At 41.5% G+C, this 23,847-nt stretch overlaps 1 protein-coding gene across 1 annotated transcript in view; it reads right to left on the reverse strand.

Annotated features, from left to right (window-relative positions):
• Positions 1 to 16,330: 16,330 nt before the first annotated feature.
• Positions 16,331 to 23,847, reverse strand: part of PCSK2 (proprotein convertase subtilisin/kexin type 2) — a 73,067-nt gene continuing 65,550 nt past the window's right edge. Inside the window, exons 11-12 of the mRNA XM_085889686.1 lie at positions 21,270 to 21,497; positions 16,331 to 18,658 (exon numbers count right to left, since the gene is read on the reverse strand). Of these exons, the coding sequence (XP_085745812.1) occupies positions 18,163 to 18,658; positions 21,270 to 21,497 (724 nt within the window). The 3' untranslated portion in view covers positions 16,331 to 18,162. The remainder of the gene's footprint in view (positions 18,659 to 21,269; positions 21,498 to 23,847) is intronic.

Genomic DNA, 23,847 nt, shown 5'->3' on the forward strand with positions numbered 1-23,847 from the left:
TATCCGAGCAAAGATCTTGCCTGGCACTGAGAGCAGCGTCACCCCTCAGTAGTTGTTGCAGTCCTGGCAATCACCCTTCCCTTTCCAGAAAGGGACAACAAGGCCCCTCTTCCAGTCAGTTGGGATGATGCCTGTGTTCCAGGCAGAGCACAAAACTGCATGCAACAACACGAGTGCAGCATTTCCACCAGCCTTGAGAAGTTCAGCATGGATGCCACAGATCACAGGAGCTTTATTCCCATTTCAACCGGTTCAGCACAGCTTGTGTTTTACACAAACGAAGGTGGACCACAGTTGATTGTAGGGTCAGCAATAGGGATAGTAACACCCCTGACATCCAACTCAACAGCTGGTGGAGCAGCCTAGTACAGCCGCTCAAAGTGATCGGCCCAATGGGCTGTTAGGGTTAGGGTTAGTGCAGTACACTGAGAGATGGGCTTGGAGGAACACAATGCACAAATTCCTCTGTAAGCAGGACGAGAATCACTTGACCACAGGTGATGCTCTACCTCCTCACAGATTCCTTGCACACAGGCCTCCTTGTCCACCCTTAGCGCACATACAGTTTTATGCCACAACTCCCTTAAGAGCTCAGCTCTGCCATTAAGCCTGGACCTATGCCTCTGGTCAATGCTATCCAGTGTTCTTTGAGAGACAAAATTCTTCTTCGCCCTCCAGTGAGTTCCAAGACATCTACTGGCAACAAGAAGGACGGTGGTCTTGAAGGCACTCCACAACTCTTCAGGAATCTCCAAAGCATTCAGACCCCCCAAATCCCCACTCAGCCTGTTTGCAAACTCCTAAGCTACCCTCTCATCATTGAGCTTGCCAACATCCAGCCTCGGGTGGGATGGACGCAACTTCAGAGTTGCTTCCACAAGCCTCGGGTTGGCATTGAGGAACTGAGTACTCTGGTAGACCCTGCATTTCTGGATCATGCTCCAGTGACCATCAATGAGCACATGGTCAATCTCCTTTGCCACACCACCAGCATTGGAATACCAAGTCCAGCGATGAGCTTGTGGGCGCTGAAACCATGAACCAGCCACCATAAGTCCATGACTTCTTGCAAAGTCAAGGAACTTAGTGCTGTTCTGGTTCCCAGTTCCAGACCCATGAGGACCAAAACATGTCTCATAACCACCCCTATTAGTTCCAGTTGATGCATTGAAATCCCTAAAGACTAGAAGAGTATCTCGTCTGGGGCACTGATCAACCACAGACTCGAGCGTGGCGTAGAATGCGTCCTTCACGGTGAAATCACTCGCCTCACTCGGAGCATAAACAGAGACCAGGGAACCGACACCCAAGGGGTAACGAATCCATCGTCTCATAATACGCTCGTTGACTGGTGTTACCTCAATTACCATTACTACTATGCTTGCCCTCTAATAATTTATCCCTCTATGAATACAATCTCAAACCCTATGATCTTTACTTATAGCTCCCTGAATTGTGCTCCCTGCTTCCCCCCCCCCCATGTCTACTACCACCCCCAGATCCTTATCTTGTGTGACACGCTCCAAGACTGCTCCTTGTATTATATAATCTCTATTTTCATTATTCTTACCCATCCCCAGCACCTTATCTTTATTTATGTTAAACCCAATCTATTAAAGTATCCAGATTTTTCTGAATCTGATCACTCCCACCACTCTGCTTTCCACCTTACCTCTAAATTCTGTGTCATCTGCAAATTTGGAAAGCCGACTCTTAACCCTACAGTCCATATAATTGATTTAAATTGTGAAAAATAATGGTCTCAGTACCGATCCCTGTGGAACCCCACACCTTACATCCTCCCAGCGAGACATCTTCCCACTCAGAGCCATTCTTTGCTTCCTATCACTAATCCGGTTTTCAATCCAGTTAGCTTACTGACTAGGCACTCCACAAACCCTCACCTGAGCTAACAACCTCATTATATGTTCTATCTTCTAAAAAAGATTTTTGAAAGTTGAGATAAACTACAACCACTGCACATCCCTCATCTGCCCATTCAGAAACTGCTTCAGAGAGCGCTAATAAATATGTTAAACATGATCTCTTTGGTAAAACAATGCTGACTACCTTTAATTACTTTATGCTTATCGACTATGTTCGTATAACAGAAGAGGAAGTTTGAGAAAACCAAAAAGGAGGAAAGAAACTAAGGTTTCCAAAAATATTCTCTCCATATCAAATGAAAGCTCTTGGGTCACAAGCACCACCAGCAGGGATCACCTGGTTTAAAAAAGCATGGTGAAAAGAGCATTTGGCAAGGCAGTTGCTCTGAAACAACTTTCCTTCTCTTCCTGGAAAACAAATCTGACCTCAGAAATCTCAGTGCATTTCACAAAGTCTGCAACAAGTGTGTGTGTCCCCACCTCGAGAACTAAGTTGCACATTCTTGTCAATCTCGTTCTTCCCTCCAGCTCTTCAAGACTGCTTTTCACCATATTTTCAATTGTCCCCAATCCAAAACAATTGTATTTTATATCCTTGTTAACCGCCTCCCCCCCCCCCTCCAGCCCCAATCCCTCTTTCCAAAATTTCCCTCCTGAGACTTTCCTTCTGTATATCCATCTTGTCCACCCCATGCATCCTCTCTCGACCCCAATTCCTCCCAACACCCATAGTTTGTCCAAGTCTCCTTCTATATTTGCCTTCGACTGTGCGGTTGGTGTTTCCCCCCTCTCTCTTCTGTTCCTTTTGTCTTCTTGTGTCCTGATCCATTCATTGTACAATTTCTAACATGAGGCTCGACTGTGGATACAAAAATATAATTACAACGTTTCACTCATGGTGCTGGTTGGTATCAACAAATACTTTCGTAGAATCAACATTTTCCACAATTAAGGACCCTGTGGAGAAGAATATAACTTTTCTATCGGTACTTTAAGTCCATTTATACCAAATTGGCAATCAAATTCAACTACTCTGTGTTGCAAATAATTGCTGAGTCCAAACAATTGGACGATATGTATTGGCAGTTGCCAGTGACATTGGAAGTGCAAATCAAGCTATGTGTGGAAGTGTTACGATTGTATGCCACAGCTGATCTATCAATACTAATAAGTGTCAATGTGTCTCCTCCATAACTCCAAAACCATGAAAACTAGCAGCCTGAAACTTTACATGCAAAGGAAACGCCAAGAAAATGCATGAGTGAAAATTGGGTGTTTGGGTTAATTAAAACTCCCCTTTTGAAGATAATTAACGGCTTTATTTAATTATCTTCTTTATCAGCACATCCTCAGCCACCTCTCTCTCAATGGAGTCTTAAGGCGATTCCTGGGTTACCTCACTGGGGTCTGATGCCACCATTTTTTTGGCCTTCTCAACCATGCCTTGACTTGAAACAGACAGCAACGATTTCTTAACGATAAAATTTTTAGATCCTCGTGGAGGATCTCTAAGTCTTACTCACGTTGTTGTTCTTCATCTTCTTCTTGTGGACTTTTTTGTTTCACAGCACACAGTTTTCATCGAAACTTCCTGAAACTTGGCATATACGTACATGTAAAAATACCCTACGCAGACAGTAACCATCTCCGATTTAGAAAATTCCTCCTAGAAAAAAAGTTATGACATCAAAATATCGCTGCTAATGGAAATCGCCTATACCATTATCTCAGAAACTCGGCAAGCTGTTTGAATTTTGTTTGCGGGAATCAAGCCGGGCATTAGCACAGATAATTTATCGTAAACCCGATACATCACAATGATGCCATATTCGTTTTTATGACGTCATCATTAAGAGGACGAGGATCTTAGCTCATTTGAGCTTGTTTTTCACTCACCACACTCATATTATCAATACCTACTAATTGCTGGATGCATTGCAATGCATATAAACGCCCAGAGACACCAGCGTTTATGGCTTTATTTCATTTCTGCACATGCCATAACCCCAAGAATCTCTTAAAATAAGCCGAATTACAAAATTTACGCTCCAGAATTGAACTCAGCAGCAGTTCCAATGCTAAAAAAGTGTTCATTTGTCCAACTTGGACATTGCTTGGGTGTTTCCAGGTGCATGGGTTTATCAACAGCATTTGGTAATCGCTTGCCAAGGCAGGCATTCCGTTGGAGTACTTGCTTGAGTTGCAGAGCGTACTACAGTTGATAGAAGTAGTTCGTGTCCCGATGGGGATGTACAGTCGACTTTTGCTATACAAGGTAGATGTACGTATACAGCACACACGGACATGGTATATATGAGTACATTTAGATCTGGAGAGACTCTCCGTGGGTGTGTGGGCATGTCTTGCCTGCTACGGGCACCATGGTGGACAAGTTTCATCCCGTATATTATGGAGGTTTTATCTGTTTTTCCTTTGTCCTTGTGACTGTTGCTAAAGCAAAAGGTTATCGGGTGTGCTTTACAAAAGTCATATGGTTTCTCTTTGCGAGAATATAAATATGCATGAAGCAAAACATGAATATACATTTTACATCCAAACGTGGATATGCCACACTGATGTGCCATGTTTTGGATGAGATTCCTGTTGCTGATGTACCATGTTTTGGATGACATTCCTGTTGCTGATGTGCCATTTTTGGATGAGATTCTTGTTGCTGATGTGCCATGTTTTGGATGACATTTCTGTTGCTGATGTGCCATTTTTAGATGAGATTCTTGTTGCTGATGTGCCATGTTTTGGATGACATTCCTGTTTTTCATGTGCCATGTTTCAGATGACATTCCTGGTTTTAGTGTGCCATATTTTGGATGACATGCCTGGTGCTTATGTGCCATGTTTTAGATAAGATTCCTGTTTTTCATGTGCCATGTTTCAGATGACATTCCTGATTTTGATGTGCCATGTTTTGGATGACATGCTTGGTGCTGGTGCCATGTTTTGGATGAGATTCCTGTTTTTCATGTGCCATGTTTCAGATGACATTCCTGGTTTTAGTGTGCCATGTTTTGGTTGATATGCCTGGTGCTGATGTGCCATGTTTTGGATGAGATTTCTGTTTTTCATGTGCCATGTTAAGGGGGCGATTTCTGTTGCTGATGTGCCATGTTTTTGGTGAGATTGCTGCTGCCGGTGTACCATGTTTTGGATGAGATTCCTGTTGCTGATGTGCCATGTTTTAATTGACATGCCTGTTTCTGATGTGCCATGTTTTGGATGAGATTCCTGTTTTTGATGCGCCATGTTTTGGGTGAGCTTCCTGTTGTTGATGTGCCATTTTTTGGATGAGATTCCTGTTTTTGATGCGCCATGTTTTGGATGACATTCCTGTTGCTGATGTGCCATTTTTGGATGAGATTCTTGTTGCTGATGTGCCATGTTTTGGATGACATTTCTGTTGCTGATGTGCCATTTTTGGATGAGATTCTTGTTGCTGATGTGCCATGTTTTGGATGACATTTCTGTTGCTGATGCATGGTGCCATGTTTTTGGTTCTGCAGCATTTTCAATCCTCCACAATCCTCATACTGTTTTATTTATTGCGTGCTCACTTGGTTGTAAAAACAATTTTAAAAATATTTATACCAAGCTCTGCATTATCATATATCGTGCAATAAAAGAAGCAAGCAATGCGGCTATCTTTTCACCTGGAATGAATACACTGAGGTTTCGAAGTGGAATTTGGGAAATGTCGCAGTTTGGAACGACCCACATTTCAAAATCTTGATCACATAAGAAAAGCACATTATTCTAATCGTGACGAGCAAAGATTGTGATTTAATTTAAATGATCTTCAGAAATTCTTACCCTTTTTATTTTTCATCCCCCTGTTCTCTCGTCTGTTCAAGTACAACCAAGTCCCATTTGTTATAATCTCCATTTGTGGGTTTAACAAGGTGGAACGGAATCCCCCCGAGCTCTTCGGATTCCATGTTCCTTTGACATCTTTTTTTCAGATCCTGGTATTTGTTTATTTTTATCATTTCCACGTAACTTACACCAAAGTCGTTGGGTACTGATACCTTGATTAGCAATGCTGTCACTTCCTTTTCGTGTCTGAGTACTATATCAGGTCGCCATATTTTATTTTCTAGGTTCACGCTTGATAGCATGATCAGTTCATACGTGAGTGTTATGTCCTCGTTTTCAAAGATCGCCTTTGGGTCATGCTTCCATGATTTTTCTGAGAGTGGGATATTGAAACCAACTCCCTGTGTGTGTGTTGTCATCTTGTGTACCTTCCTGCAGTTTCACAAGAGTGCTGCCAATCGTCGTCTCATGCTTTCTCCCATATCCAATTAAATTAATGTTTTTGTATAACATTTCTTATTTTAAATAAATTATCAAAGCAATTTACAAAGAAAAGTAAAAATTAAAAACGAGTGGGAAATTAAATAACACCAATGTAAGAGACATGACCGCTCGGCCGTTCTTGGTACTGTCGCAGCATTCTTGATCCTTTGGACAATCGCGTCATACGTGAGTTCAAAAAACAATTGTTCACTTAGAGTTGATCTTCCCTGTCAAGAATGTGTGTAATTAAGGATGAAGGTGTAAAGTGAGGTTCATGTAACAATCGGACAGAAGCCTGTATTATGTAATTGCAAGTCAACTTGTATACAAACGTGGACATTCAAATAGTCTTTAATGTTCCGGTAGTTCAAGCTCTATGCCTTCACGTTACACAAGCGCACGCCATGAGACAGATAATGGTATTTCCCAGATAGTTATTGTGCGTTTCACATTGCAAAGTGAACCATCTGGGCGCAGCAGATCAGGCAACGACATACAAGCATTGTTCCCCAGACAGCCCATGATTTCCTCTTGTCAGCACAAGGCGAAGCTGTATGGAAACTGTCTCCACAAAAAAGAAAAAAGACACAAACAAGATGTCATTTGACTGTCTACTTAAGTGGGATCAAAATGAAAGGATCTTCTGCACAGGCAAGCATGTGACACCTTCTCAAGTCAATGTCACAGTGTTTGGGCGGGTTTAAAATTCGCTCTACTACCAGGGTATGGCATGTTGACGTATCACGGCACAGCATTCATCCAGGTGGACAAAGGTGAGTGGTGCATTAATCTTCACCATGCTGGCAGAATGCCCACATGCCAGTGGAGACAAGGCAATATCCAAAACCTGCTTAGTCTTAATGGGCCCATTTCACAAAAAAAAAAAAACATTTCAAATATCCTTTTCAGAAAGTAAACTTGAAGCAAACTGTTCACTCATGATGTAACAACCAACAAAGCCACCCTTCTCCCCCTAATCATCAATCATTCAAAATGTTCAACCACAACAGAACTCCTCAGCTCATAAACACCACCACAGAACCATCCCCCCTTACTAAATGTAGCTCACAGTACAACAAGAACAACAGGAACAACAGGAACAACAACAACAACAACAACAACAACAACAGAAAGGTCACACAGAGCAGCAAACAAGACATGGACGTCACACCGGTTAAGCTGCACAATTTGGATAATGACCTTAAAAGACACAGTGAAAGCTGAATGTTTAAACTACAGTGAGTTTACCATGGAGCGAGTGTTTAAAAGTGCATTTTTAATCGATAAAGTGTTTAGAGTAGAACAAACAATTGAAATCAATTCTCTTCAGAAAGAGGAAAGTAGTTAAATACATGGAATTCAATAAATAATTATATTATACAACCATTAGTATTTGCTAACAACCTTACAAAACATCATACAGTATTTGGTCGAAAATATATTGTATCAAGAAATAGACGAATACGGACTAGAGGTTAAAGAAAAATGTAATTTTTTGCAACAAAACGTTCTATCGGATTTAAAACATTCTTAATGAGTAAAATGAGCCGTAAAATTACTTTTAAATCGATGTGTGGAATGTACTTGTACTATGGTCGGTATTGGAATGATTCGGGCATTTGAGAGGTCACGGTATTCATTTGCCGATTTTACTGATCATAGTAAGGTCTTAATTGACAGGTATTTTTTTTCTACATTTGAGACTATATTTGATGATCGGAGGTTACCACCTACCAAATATATCGGTATCCGGGTTGAGATCCGAAAGAAAATTGGCTTTTATTTTTTTATGAAACATGGATCTACCCTTGCTGAGATGGCGGCAGGTGGCAGCTCAAGTGTTTATAATTTGTGAGAAAAAGATTGTTTAAAATCTCTATTTAGGTGCAACGTGGAAAATAATGTGATTCTATAAAGTTTCGTGGCGATTAACCCCAGGAGCTCAGAGGAGTTGGGTCACAAACAAACAAACAAACATTCCGTGTGTGTGTGTGTGTGTGTGTGTATATAAAAAAAATATATATATATGAAATCCCTCTGGATTGTTATTTTTTCATCTTGATGTTACTTTCAGAAGAAAGATGTATACTTCTTAATGAAAATACACGTACTAATGTATCGTGGTCTGAAATCCATTTCGGCATCGAACGTCCTGACACAAAACAAGCATAAAAGCCATTTATGCTTGAATAACAAACTTTGTTTATAATTAACGAATGTGGAAATTTGAATATAAATGAATCAGCAATTGATAAAGTGGAAAATTAAAAGAAAAGTTTATTCAAGTGAGGTGTCCAGTCTTGTAAATTTGGGAATGGCTAACAGTGAAGGATCTTTGGTAATATGATGTTTGTTTAGGACCTTATGATACAAGGTGTAAGTATAAGAGGTATTGAGAAAGTTATACAAACGAGATGCTCACAACTGTCCAGGACATGCCAATGTTTTTATTTATTCTTAATTTTATAAGTAGATTGCCGATTTAATAAGAAAAAAATAGACAACACTGAAGACGACGATGGTTCACGAGCAGTATTTGACGATGTAGATTGTTTCAGAAGTCAAGGATGAGACAATGTGATAATTTTTGACCAAGTTATAAAAATGATCAACAAGATGTGGTACGAATGACAGGTTATTAGCTGCAAAATGTCGAAAACCCGGTTTCGTTCAACAACTTTCAAAATTTGACCTTTGCATAACCTTTAAAGGTCACAAAACAATGTTGTGGACATTAAAATAAGGAAACAGAATACGTGCTATAGCTTATTGGAGTTAGTTCGTCGAAGAAGGTCGAAAACCCAGTTCGATTCCCACAACTTTGAAAATTTGACCTTTGTGGCCTTTAAAGGTCAAAGGTCAAGGATTATGACCTTTGGTGCAAAACTTCCTCTGGAACATTCCAGGAACAATATAACGTCATTTTGGCTATATGGCATTTTGCACTCCTCAGATTATCCATACTTTGATGAAATCAGCGTAAAAACAAACTTGAAGGGGGCGCTATGGGCAAGGTGTTCGAGATAGAGCAAAATGGCTTTAAGACTTTAGGTGGGGAATGACCTCAAGATTATGCACAGAAAATATTGCCATCCTAGCTCTCAAAGTTTGGGCGGTTGTATGATTTTTATGTCAAAATTCGCAATTTTCTAAGTTTTTGACCTTGTGACCTTGACCTTGGGATGAAAATGAAAAATCGGATGACAAGTTTTAGAGAATTCATTTTGCTATTCAAATACTGAAGAACCCGTTCCATTCAGTCAATTCCCGAGGAGAAGATAGATTTATAATCCAACTACCCCCTAAAAATGGCTATTCTTGGGGCGTGGCTCCGCTCACAATGGGCGAAGCACACCCTCATCCAGGAAAACACAACTAGACATTGATATCAAACACATAACCAAGTTTCATCAAGATCAGATCAAAGTCCACGGAGTTATTCTCTGGACAGACAGACACACAGACATAATGAATATAGTGGTCACTCTGGCTGGCGCTCGTGAACCAATTACCATAACAATCATGACGAGTATCCGATTCATGGATTATTTTAACGTCCCACGTTTTTTTACTTGAAGTGCAAGTGATATGAATACGTGACTTTCGGAATGACATAATCCATCCCAGAATGCTCTGTGCGCATGCACAAACTCCCTTGGCAACAATGGTCATCAGAACAGGGAACGTATATCATGCATGCCACGTAAGGATTGTTTCATAAAATGGCTCACAAAGCTTCTAAAAGAAGCCGAAAATACTTGGAAAAGTAACTGTGAGAGCGCCATTTGCCTCTTCACAACGAATGATTTGGAAAACTTTCTGATAAACTCCTCTAAAAAGTTGATATCTTGCATCCTGCAGTGCAAAACTTCTGATGATGTGGGCCCATGCAAGGCCCATGGATGGGCTGTGGACGGCGTGTTCTACATAACCTCCCCGATCATCCCTGTCGGTAAAGTGGACTTTGAACCTTGCAGGATTACTTCATGTGAACATGACAGGTTTGGTGACTTATTTAATGAGGTCTGATATTGGAAAGACGATGCCATCATTACCAACACAGGCAGACTTCCCAAAGGGAGACACCGCATCTGGTTTGGGTGCTTCTAAATACCGATGGGAAGGTCATATCTGGGGCTTGTGAATGCATTGGGTAAGCTTAAAATGATGAGATTTACTATTAATCATGTTTGGGAAGAGGGGTGGGGTGAGGGGAGCTCCATGGAATGTGAGGGCTGTTATAAATATAGATATTTTTGCTTGGTTTCGAGGCCACAAGAGAAATTGCACTAGATTTTTACATCCATTTGTCCTGCAAGATGAGAAGCATCCTTCTGTGTGTTTGTGTGGGTGAGTGGGTCTATATATATATATATATATATATATATATATATATATATATATATATATATATATATATATATATATATATATATATATATATATATATATATATATATATATATATATATATATACACACACACATGAAGACCACAAGGGGAAAACCAGAGATGTCACTTTTTATAAATTTCAGGGTTATTGCACCTGCCAATAGTTGGCAACATAAGGTTTCCTCTCACAATATTACTTTAACAAATAACCAGGGGTGTCACATAATTTATATGGTATAAAGTTTAGCCGTGCAATGAAAAAACAAGTGTTGTCAAAGTTGAACAAGTAGAAACCCAGAGTTGTCAGTACTTTACTCCTGGTTATCTCCCTTTCATTCATGTTAACTGTTCCACCATAATATTCAGAGTTGAGAAACTAAAAAAATGAAAGGTTGTAAAACTTTCACAGCATAAACTCTGAGCACTACAATAGCCTATTTGGTTATATCATGGGCTCCGTAGTTGGTGCATATCGTGGTTCAAGCCTGGTCAAACCTTTATTGTGACTTTTATGGGACCCACGCCATGGCTTAATGGTTAGCGCGTCTGAGTACCCATCCTCATTCGATGTACCCACCGCCCAATCAACCTGCTTAAGTATATGAGGGAGTCACATGAGGTGACTTCGGGTATCGCGGGGGTGGTTTATCCTTGGTTTTCTCCCGGTTTTCCATCATATTAAGTAGTACGGAGTAAGAAATGGAGAATCCGTCGTCATATAAACGAAATACCCTTGAGTATGGCATTGAACACCAATCAAACAAAAAAACAATGACCGTTTAATGTTGAAAAAAAAAATCTGTGATCACCAAAGTCATGTAATGTATGCTAATAACCAACAAGCATGAATTTGCTTCACATCCTGGGTTAAAATTGCATGGCAATTATTAAACAAGGGAATAACCAGTGATGTCAGTTTGCAACATTGATTCGTTCTTTGCTCTTAAATTAAATAACACAGAAGCTTGGCAAATGCTACATGCTTAATTTGATCGGCCAATGATCACTCTTCCTTTTACTGGAAAAGAAATCTATATGACAGTAATTAAACAGTCCACCAAAGTCTTGAAACTTTGTTTTTCAGTTTCTTCAAAATTGACTTATCCTGACATATCTGGTTTTCCCCTTGTGGTCTTCATATATATACATACATATATATATATATATATATATATATATATATATATATATGTATATATATATATATATATATATATATATATATATATGTATGTATATATATATATATATATATATATATATATATATATATATATATATATATATATATATATATATATATATATATATATATATATATATATATATATATATATATATATATATATATATATATATATATATATATATATATATATATATATATATATATATATATATATATATATATATATATATATACACACACACATATACACACACACACACACACACACACACACACACACACACACACACACACACACACACACACACACACACACACACACACACAAAGACCCACCCACATCTCTCACCTGTGAATGGAGGGAAGAGCCAATCAGCTCTCACCGAATCGACGAAACCTGTACGGCTAGGATTATAGAAATAATTGACCCCTCCCACACTCCTCTTGCCGAAGAAGCTGCATAAAACCACCCAAGAAGACCTACACAAGGTAAGTGCTATGCTGTTTTGAACCCTTGCCAGAGCTCCTCAACAACTATAAATATTATATATTGACTGCTTTTGACGTTTGCATGTGGTGCATGCTTGGGAGCCTCATTAGTATGCATTTGTCTATACTATCCCTGATGATTCACCAACAAGTGATGAAGCCGGTCCGGTAGCTGAGGGTGTGTGTGTGGCATTGTGATTCTCATGTGTGTACTATGTGTGAACGTCTTTATAGTTGTTGAGGAACTCTTGGAAGGGTTCGAAACAGCATAGCGATTACCCTGTATAGTCTTCTTGGGTTGCTTTATGCAGCTTCTTTGGCTGGAGGAGTGTGGGAGGGGTCAAATAAAGATATATACATATATATATATATATATATATATATATATATATATATATATATATATATATATATATATGCCTCTTCACAACGAATGATTTGGAAAACTTTCTGATAAACTCCTCTAAAAAGTTGATATCTTGCATCCTGCAGTACAAAACTTCTGATGATGTGGGCTCATGCAAGGCCCGTGGATGGGCTGTGGCCGGCGTGTTCTACACAACCTCCCCAAAAGTTGTTAAGCCACACCATGAAATTGTGGGAAAGAGTAGTGGAAGCTAGGTTGAGAGGAGAGGTGACGATCTGTGAGCAGCAATATGGGTTTATGCCAGGAAAGAGCACCACTGATGCAATGTTTGCTTTGAGAATGTTGATGGAGAAGTGTAGGGAAGGCCAGAAGGAGTTACATTGTGTGTTTGTGGATTTAGAGAAAGCTTATGATAGGGTGCCAAGAGAAGAGTTGTGGTATTGTATGAGGAAGTCGGGAGTGGTGGAGAAGTATGTGAGGATCGTGCAGGATATGTATGAGGACAGTGTGACAGCGGTGAGGTGTGCGGTAGGAATGACGGACCGGTTTAAGGTTAAAGTGGGATTGCACCAAGGATCGACTCTGAGCCCTTTCCTGTTTGCAATGGTGATGGACAGGTTGACGGACGAGATCAGACTGGAGTCCCCATGGACTATGATGTTCGCGGATGACATCATGATCTGTAGGGAAAGTAGGGAGCAGGCTGAGGCGAGCCTCGAGAGGTGGAGGTACGCACTGGAGAGAAGGGGAATGATAGTCAGTCGGAGTAAGATGGAGTACATGTGCGTAAATGAGAGGGAGGGTGGTGGTATGGTGCGGTTGCAAGGAGTTGAGGTGGGGAAGGTGGATTGGTGTAAATACTTGGGATCAACTGTTCAAAGTAACAGAGAGTGTGGGAGAGAAGTGAAAAAGAGAGTGCAGGCAGGATGGAGTGGGTGGAGAAGAGTTGCAGGAGTGATTTGTGACAGAAGGGTAGCTGCAAGAGTGAAGGGGAAAGTATATAAGACGGTAGTGAGACCAGCTATGTTGTATGGTTTGGAGGCGGTGGCACTAACAAAAAGACAGGAAGCGGAGCTGGAGGTGGCAGAGTTAAAGATGCTGCGATTCTCGTTGGGAGTGACGAGCATGGATAGGATAAGAAATGAGTATATTAGAGGGACAGCGCTGGTAGGACGGTTTGGAGACAAAGTGAGAGAGGCGAGATTGAGATGGTTTGGACATGTGCACAGGAGGGAAGCGGAGTATATTGGGAGAAGGATGTTGAAGATAGAGCCGCCAGGCAGGAGGAGAAGAGGAAGGCCAAAGAAGAGGTTCATGGATACGGTGAGGGTGGACATGCGGGTGGTTGGAGTGTCAATGGAAGATGTGGAGGATAGAGCGAAATGGAGACGGTTGATCCGCTGTGGCGACCCCTAACGGGAGCAAGCTGAAAGAGGAAGAAGAAGATATATATATATATATATATATATATATATATATATATATATGTATATGTGTGTGTGTGTGTGTGTGTGTGTGTGTGTGTGTGTGTGTGTGTGTGTGTGTGTGTGTGTGTGTGTGTGTGTGTGTGTGTGTGTGTGTGTATGTTGTCCACTTCCACTGCTAGCTTGTACAAACAGTAAATGGTACGAACTTGACACCACTCTTCCACAGATATTTCTTATATTTCTCTATCCTTGTGAGTCTGATTTGCATTCAGGAACAGAACAATTATGATTAACCATTTTGAAATTGCCACTCATTTGTTTAAATGCTGGAAATCATGTTCAAAAGCCGATTTGAATTCCAGATTTCAAGCTAGCAACAGCAGGTTAAAAGTGCCCAGCAAGCAGAACCAAGTCACTGAAAACGCACACACAGCGTGTATGCAAAAGGCCTCGTTTAAGGCCCAGTCACACCTTGACGTTTTAGCCAGCAATGGCAACGTATCAAAATGTATGTAAAACGCTGGCTAACGTTGAACTTTTGATGTTTTTTTTTTAAAGATTCGGACGTATTCATAACGACTTGGTCTTATGCACAACGTATTAGTAACAAACTTTGAACGTTTCGTTGTGTTATCGATAACTTATACCAACGAATGCTGAACCTGTTGTTGGCCTTCACAACCTATGCCCAACGAATGCTGAACCTGTTGTTGGCCTTCACAACCTATGCCCAACGATAGTCTAACTTAGGCATAGCGCGCTGCACGCATCGCCGACGATGACGTGGCATAGGTTATGAAAAGGCTGCCGAACAACGATTCAAATCATAACCACCGCAGAAATGGAAGTGTCAACATCGCAGTCACACCTTGGCGATCTTGCCAGCGTATGCCGACCTCTGAAAAATGCGTCTAAAACGCTGGCGCACGTCGAATTCGGTATGGGTAAGTTTGGTATGCGTGAATAGAACGCTAAAGTACGCTATCATACGTCGTATTAAATGGAGTACGTCTTGTAATTTTAAACATGTTGAAAATTTTACGACGTACTTGCCGTATGACACACGCTCCGCATGTGATGGGAATAAGTTGTACGCACGATATGCGATCGTTGACACACCGACACACGTTACTTGAAAGGTACTAATCAGTCGAAACACGTCAAGGTAATGGTTAGCGTCAGTGTTGCAGACTCCCGGTTTGTTTTGTTTTCTTCGGTATGACGGTGTTCAGTGTACAGTGCGGTTATGATTTAAATCGTTGAGCGGCAGCCTATTAATTATATTATATTATAACCACACTAGAAATCGAAGTGTCAAAATCACCATCATACCGAAGGAAGGAATAAAAAATAAAAATAAAAAAAAAACAGGAAGTCTGGAACACTGACGCTAACCATTACCTTGATGTGTTTCGACTTATGAGTACCTTACACGTAAATTGTGTCGATGTGTGTCACCGATCGCGTAACGTGAGTACAACACATTACTCATAGGTTAGAAATAAGTTTCGGGAACGCTAAACATTACCTCGACGCGTTTCGACTTATGAGTAACTTACAAGTAACGTGTGTCGACGTGTGTCAACGATCGCGTGACGTGCCTACAACTTATGGCCAGCGTTATGCGGAACGTGTGAGTCATACGCTGGCATAAGTCTTAAAATTTCAAGCATGGAAAATTTTAGGACAACCGAAAAGTACAACATTTTAAGCCAGCGTACAACGACGTATGGCAGTGTTTTTCAGCGTGCTCTCAATGTTATCAAAACGTACCCATAACGTATTCGACGTGTACCAGCGTTTTAGACAAATTTTCCAAAAATCGGCATAAGCTGGCTAAAACGTCAAGGTGTGACTGGGCATTTAGCAATCATATATCATTTCGAAAGTCGCATATTGAAGATGCTCTGCCTTCCCTTCTCTCACGTCCCTCCCCTTCCACTCACCCTCCCCCCTCTCACCCTACGACGTCATTCATTTTCTGAATGGTATCACAATAACCAACACCTTACGCTCTTTCAATTTTGGGTGATGTGTGTGTGTGTGTGTGTGTGTGTGTGTGTGTGTGTGTGTGTGTGTGTGTGTGTGTGTGTGTGCGTGTGTGTGTGTGTGTGTGTGTGTGTGTGTGTGTGTGTGTGTGTGTGTGTGTGTGTGTGTGTGTGTGTGTGTGTGTGTGTGTGTGTGTGTGTATGTATATATATATATATATATATATATATATATATATATATATATATATATATATATATATATATATATTTTCTCAGCATGTCTTTTGATATGTGTAAGCATTTTTATCTTTACAGCATTATTTCCAAATCTTAATTTTCGATAATCAACCTTGCATAAAATAAAATTAAAATCAATATGAGTATAATTGTTGTGAAATTTTTAACATTACTTTCTTGTATACAGAAACCGACAGGATGGTGCAGAAGTAGTGAGTGCACTTACCTTTGAGCTGTCTAATCCATGTTTGATTCCCGACTGGACTATAAATGGTCAGCTTCATGTTCCCAGGCAGTGTGTTGCAGAGTGTTGCGGGGTGTTGCAGGGTGTTGCGTCATCGGCAAGTGCACCGTCCTCGGATGGGTGTTAAACTGAACGTCTCATGTGTTTGTTGGTTTCATCTGAACGTCTCAGTTGGTGGCTGTGAGAGATCCCATATTGTCCTTTGGGAAGATAAATTACAAATTTCTGCCAAATCCCTTCCAGTCAAACGTAAGGAATAGTTCGCCGATTTGTAAAAGATTCGGGCCAAAAACGTTCCCGGCTGGCCCCATAAGATGGTGGGACTAATAGGGGCCATTAAAGAAGTTATAGTATCGTAGAATAGTATCCAGAAATGACCATTAAGCACCAAATATGGCTGTAATTTAATTGTTCAATCATTTCTATGAAGGTACATGATTGGCCTTGAAACACATCGGGCGTCACTTTTATGTCTGTGGGTCTTCAAATGACTAAGAAATGTGTGTAACATCACAGCCAATCATGGGAAAGATATGGCTACCTCCAGAGACATTATATATGATCACTACTGTAATTCTATACATGCCATCCGTCCCGATTCAGGCATGATATACAAATTTTGAACAGTGACATGTGTCCTGCTCAATTAATCATAATTTCTGATTGTCCCCTTGTCCATAAAATAAATAAATAAAACCCAAGAAATGACGACAGATGGTCAGGCACTTGTAGGTTCACAAAGGGAGTGCAATTTTGAGGCTCCATTGACAATGAGGCTTCGGCTGTGACGCTTAGGTGAGATATGTCGATCCGTACTTGGTTTGAAGATTTATTCCGATTGGTTATTCTCCTTACAGGTTTTACCACTTACTGTTAGCCTTTTATTTTTCCTTTGTGGAATTTTCTGCTAGTTATCGGATGCACCACTCGAATGGAGCCAATCGAGGTTCTTCGTTGTTGGATTATCTCGGACGATGTCCAAAATGCTGATTTTACCTATTTCTTGCCAGAACAGATTGATGCTGTTGTTGTTTAGCTTGTTTAACTTACAATCCAATATGGAATTGTGATATGTTGTGCTTATTGCGATGTCTTCTTTTACTTATAAGATTAAATATTGTGATTTATGGGGAAATACATTTTTGAAAATGTGAGAAAAACGAACATTTTTGAAGACTAGAATTGGCAAGTCGTCTCCCACCCCAACCCCCTGTGAGAGGGCTGTAGGGTGGGTATACATATATAAAATTGCCTTATTTAATATCGTTATCATGAAATTTTAGTTGTTTCTCTTTAATTACAATACATTTTATTTTAGCCATTTTATCTTATGTATATACAAGTTTAGCGAGAGCTTAATAAAACCTCATAAACTAAACAAATTAATCTTTTAATTGCGAACTCCAAAAGAGCTATACTTTCTAATTACTCCACTAAAGTTCTGTTGATTGTCCATGTCATTACATCCAAGAATGTTACCCCACATCTTACTACCGTAGTACTGCTATACACAAAACCCTTACTTATTACACTTAGTACACAACCTATAACAAACCTGGGGTTCGAGAAAACTTTAAAGTAAACCAATACAGGTACTCCACACATGGGAATATAAAAAAAAAACATTTTCAAGAGAGGCCTGCTGAAGCACGGCGCTGTGCTACACTTTCCTCCATTGCATCTTCAAGCTCCTGCTCAAGTTGATGACGCCAGAAATTAGCCAATTTGGAACCGCCTGTAAGAACTGCTTGTCGGTCATAGGGTGGGTCATGTGTGCCATGCAACATGAGCGTCCACTCGGCTATCAGGCCCCGCTGTGGCGTTTCTCCCGTAAAAGCTGCTTCGAGTGCCCAGGTGCCACGGGGGTCCTCTCCCCAGGTGTGCGTTGTCATGAATGGCCAGCGATGAAACCCAACGAGTGAATCGTCATCTCTCGGCCGACGACCGAGCAGAAGGGATCGTGTGCCCATCGGTGACGTCAAGTTGAATGTCAGATCTCCCCGCCGTGATGCGTTGGCCGTGACCACAGCCTGCACGTGCTCCAAGTAGTGCACCTGATCACTGTGGCCTGTACATGCATTTGTTGTGATGGTCAGCCGCAAGGTACCAAATGGAGGAATTAGGCTGTGAATAGGATTGGGGACAAAAAAGAAAAAAAAAGACATGGAGGAGGAATGGAGGAAAAAAAACAACTTTAAAATGGAGGAGCTTTTTTCACTGTAGTCGATCTCAAAGTGTCGTGTACATGGTTGGGAGGAGTAAGTAATGGAATAGGAAAGTAGCCATTTAATTGGCTCAAGCATGTCACATGACTTCAAACTCACCATGTGATGCACATTTTAAACCTACTTCGAATATCAAGTCGAATAATATATTTTGGCAATCATTGTGGGAGAGATTGTGATACAGGCCTTACAGGAGTGTATCCAAAATCACCGGAAAATTGCTTTTTGTATTTACATACTGTCGAACCCTGCTATTCACATCGATGCATTCATCCAAAATGCCACGAATTTCGAATCCGCGATTGTCGGGACATTGTTTCAATGGAAAAATGGGGGATAGGTTCCTGGCGGTTCATAATTCATTCAAGAGGTAAAATCAAAAATCCTGAGAAAAACCGTGAATATGCCCGTGAAAATGCGAAAATAAACCCCGGGAATACGCGAAGCACAGGACCATGAATGTCAAAGCAGGTCTCATTTTATAAACCGTGAATAGCGGGGTCTGGTAGTACTGAACAGTACAAATAATAAAAAGAATTGCAATTTTTTTTCACCATTGTCAGGTAAAACACAACAACGTACCGTATTTGGCGAACAAAACCAAAAGAAAAGCAAACACAAGAACTTACTGATGACAGTGGAAATTTGGGCAAATGGTGTGAAATTAAAGATCATTTCTAACACCAAAGAATCACAGATAATCCAAAAGTACATTTTGTACACATTTGATTGTGCGGCCATTTGTTTTTGTACACATTTGATGGGTGGTCCTACCATACTCCATGATGTTTCCTCATGCTACTAAACACGACAATACATAAAAGTATTGGGACAATAAGGAAATATAGAGTGTTATTATTTCAGAATGATCTATTTGATTTATAATTGACATGTTGGTCCATTATTGTTAACAAGCACCTACTTGGACTCTGGCACGAACACTTCGTATGGTGCCATGGCAGAATAAAATGAATGATACTGATTGGAAATAAACTTTCTTTTAACAATCTGTGATACGGACACAATCAAATGGATTACATTTATTTGGTATCTGGTAGCACATCCTTGGCATTATTTGGCAGTGCTTGTACCAATGAAGGCATCAAAGCAACGATTATTCTGTACGACAGCTTGTTCCAATCCAAGGTTTTGCGAAGTGTGGAGTACATTTTGTGGCAGTTCTTGTGTATTACTTTACAGATGTCGGCTTTTCCACAACTCCCGATACATGTTCTCAGCTGTGTTAGATGGTGTTCACGTCAAGGATTCTGTGGTGCTCAGGGCAGAGGCGTTGGCCCACTCCATCTTAACATTTGTGCTAAATTACTGTCTGAGTTGAGGAAAATAAAAAATAGCAGATATTTTCTCGGCCCTGCTGTCTTGTGCTTAGATTGTTATTCGTTTCATCAGATTGTCACTGGGATCAGTGTGGGGGCCAGTACCACCCCTGACGAACTCCAGTAACAACTGGAAAAAGTCAGAGATGGTAACACCACATCTCACAGGACTCTCAGTACCAGAGTAGAGTTCAGACATCAGATCGATCAGTTTTGGTGGCACCCCACGAAGACCAATAATCCTCCAGAGGGATTCACTGAATCGAACGCTTTACAGAGATCAACATAGGCTGCAAGCAGCTCCTGCCGAAACTCACGTCTGCGTTCGGTGAGGACCCGAAGAGCAAGGATACGGTCAATCGTTGACCTCTTTGGTGTAAAGCCTGATTGCTCTGGACGCTGGTGCTCAAGCAGATGGTGGCGAACCCTATCAAGAATTATCCGAACAAAGACCTTGCCCGGCACTGAGAGCAGCGTCACCCCTCAGTAGTTGTTGCAGTCTTGGCGATCACCCTTCCCTTTCCAGAGAGGGACAACAAGGCCCCTCTTCCAATCAGTTGGGATGATGCCTGTGTTCCAGGCAGAGCACAAAACTGCATGCAACGACAGGAGTGCAGCATTTCCACCAGCCTTGAGAAGTTCAGCAAGGATGCCACAGAACCCTGGAGCTTTACCCCATTTCAACCGGTTCACTGCAGCCCATGTTTTCACAAGCGAAAGTGGACCACAGTTGATTGGAGGGTCAGCAACAGGGACTGTAACACCCCTGACGTCCAACTCTTGTGTCTGGTTCTAAATTACAATTCCATGCATGAGGATTGAGGGGAGCATGCTGTTGCGTGCCTAGTTCCGTTAACAAGTTCTCGCTCCACCTCGAGGAAGCAAGATTGGAAAATTAATTAATTAATCGATTAAACCAATACAAATCGACTGTAATGAATAAATCCATGAAGATTGACAAACCTAAAACAAGTCGAGATTGTTTAATCTTTCCACTAGATGTCACGCACATAAAACTTTTGTGGCATGAATTAGATGTTTTTGCGTTGGTTTTGTAACGACTGTGTTTGTGTGTGTGAATTTTTTTAAATATATAGTCAATGTAATTTCCTTTGTGTTTTCGGAGTTAAGATAACCTTTCAAGTTCTGGGTGGTTCGGCTCACGACAAATACCGTGGTCTGCTGATCATGCCGGCGTGACAATGGAAACGCTCAGGAACAGAGCGCCACGAACGAGCCAGCCGAACAATGGCCCCAGCATCAAGCACACCATATCCAAACAGGTGGTTGAATTCAAAGCCAACACCATTTCGTTTCCAATGGTGAACTTCGTCGTGAAGTTGGTTTCGCTTGGATGTGAGCACAGTGAGGTGTTGCAGGTCTCTCCAGGTCAGTTCTGGACTAAACCGGAGAAGAGGGCCATATGAGAGAAACGATTAGAAGTCATTCTCACATTTTTTACATTGGCTGTAATAGTTGCCTTTTCGACTGCATGAATACATAGATGTTAGTAAAATAAAGAAGAATTGGTCATTTGATATGGCAGACGTCAAACCATACACTGCAGCTTTATTGGGTTTTTTTGATAATCAGAAACATATATCATCCAAAACAAAGTCCGTTAAACTGTGAAGCCCGCCATCTTTGTATGAAAGACACTGAAAGATCAGCATCTTTGAAAAAAGTAGATGATTTGACATTTGCAAAGGGGAAAGGAATTCCCAGTGAGCTGTGCTGTTTCATGGCAACACGAAACACGAATTTCCTGTCTTCCAAGACATTTGACAACAGACATCAACTGAATGGTGGAATTGCATACGAAATAAAATTTGGACTTTGGTGACAACAGGCTGTTCAACTTTATTTTGAACCTGTTTATATAAATTTGCCCTATCCCTGTCTGACAAGGTGTAGATCATTTAGCTAATGGATCATTTAGCTAACCCTAACAGTAAGTAACAAAAACCTTTAGTCTCAATCAATGAATGCAGCTTCAGAACATGAATCTGGATAAGTGGTGATAAAACGGATAATGATGTTAATTCAGGGTATTGTTAAGGATTCAGCGACGGAGGGATTCTCAACCCACTCCGGCCGTCTCCGGGGTCTATAACGCCAGCCGGCTCAGCACAGGCCTCGGGTCACGCGTCTTCAATCCCGATAGAAACGTAATCCTTGAACCTTGCCAGTTGGGGAAATAGAACCCCTGGTTACAGACTGGTTTTGTCAGATGCCGAGTGAGTTCTGCCAGTCTGTAACCATTTTGGTTTTATATGCCAATCGAACGGATCGTTCCTGGAAGCGACACAAATTCATCCATAGTGGCAACTTCATACAAATTAACCAGATTTATTGGGGAACATCGGGGATCACAACACAAGCAAAATTCACGACAATGTTTTTACCAACAATCCTCAACCCGTTCTTAACTTGGCAACCACGAACTACAGGTTTCGAGGGGGTCGCTACCGAGATCTGCCTTAAACAACGTGCAGACAAGGACAGAAAGCATGCATGCAAGACAAGACAGAGTACTTGGTGAGGCTTCATGGACAAGAGGACAGTGTCAAAAGCATGAATGTCGCTCGCAACAGGCGGATGTCCACGGATTTGAACTCCCAGCTCGAACGCACCACGTGGAAAGATGGCGGCGCCGTACTCTTCCTTCTCAAGGCACCGCGTGCGCACGCCCTCCTCAGCGCGTTCCAGCCCTGCACAATGTCGACGATGGGCCTCAGCTGATCTCTCTCAAGGTCCAGCATACAAATCCAGGCCTGGCCTGTTCACCAGACAAGGCCCAAATCGAGGTGCCGGGCTCCGGCAAGCGGATCGGCAAACGTGTCGAGCAGTTGGTTTGAGCAGGGACCGTCAGAGGCTCCGGCATCTCCTCTCCTGCCTTCCTGCCTCGAAGCCCGACTTCCCAACTCCATCCTCTCAGTTTATCCGTGCAGGCCGCCTCTCCCACGTTCGCTCGCTTTGTAACATGAACACCCTCTCAACCGACTGCAGTTTTCCAAACTGCCAAAATGAAGTTGTTCACGAGGTCTTCGTTTGCTCTCCCGTTACACGAGTACGCCTTCTCTCTGCGAAAACTCACCAAACTCCTCCCCTTCGCGTCACTTCCTCTTTTTGGCCACACCTCCTCAGCCGACTGGGCGGGGCCTCGTCCGGGATGGGGAAGAAGAAGAGGGAGTTCTCGTTCCACCACCACCGCACAACAATAATACAGCCTCTTACACCTCCCGACACACATATAACGTCCATTTTATCAAACAACCTAACTATACATGCATTTAATGGGGGATCTGAGTTAATCCTATATTTAGTATTCCAATAAGGGCCATTTCCGTAACACTACCCCCACATTTCTCCTGAGGCTCTCCCGAGCCTCCATCTGGGGCAGCCCACGGCAATGGCTCTGTCCAACGTAGAGCACAGATCTCCTATTTACTCTAACCCACAACATGGGAAGCACTTAACTCCAAAAACCAAAGTGTCACAGTGAGATTGGCATGTTCCTATCCTAGTGTGTCGGGTCACCAATCCAACAAACAAATTCACACTCTATGCACACTGCTTAACATTCTAATTATGGATTTGAATGGGAGGGCATTCAATTTTACTTTTAACACCAATATTGGTATAGGAGCAGAACATTCAAAGGTTTAATGTTCTTTCACGTGTTCGCTCCTTCATGCCCCCTCCCGGCAGTATTGTCCATTCACCACTGAGGGTTTCCTCACTTCGTGGC

This window comes from Eptatretus burgeri, chromosome 7 (genome assembly GCF_056783735.1).
Source record: "Eptatretus burgeri isolate ZD-2024b chromosome 7, Ebu_testis_v1, whole genome shotgun sequence".
Lineage (NCBI taxonomy): Eukaryota > Metazoa > Chordata > Myxini > Myxiniformes > Myxinidae > Eptatretus > Eptatretus burgeri.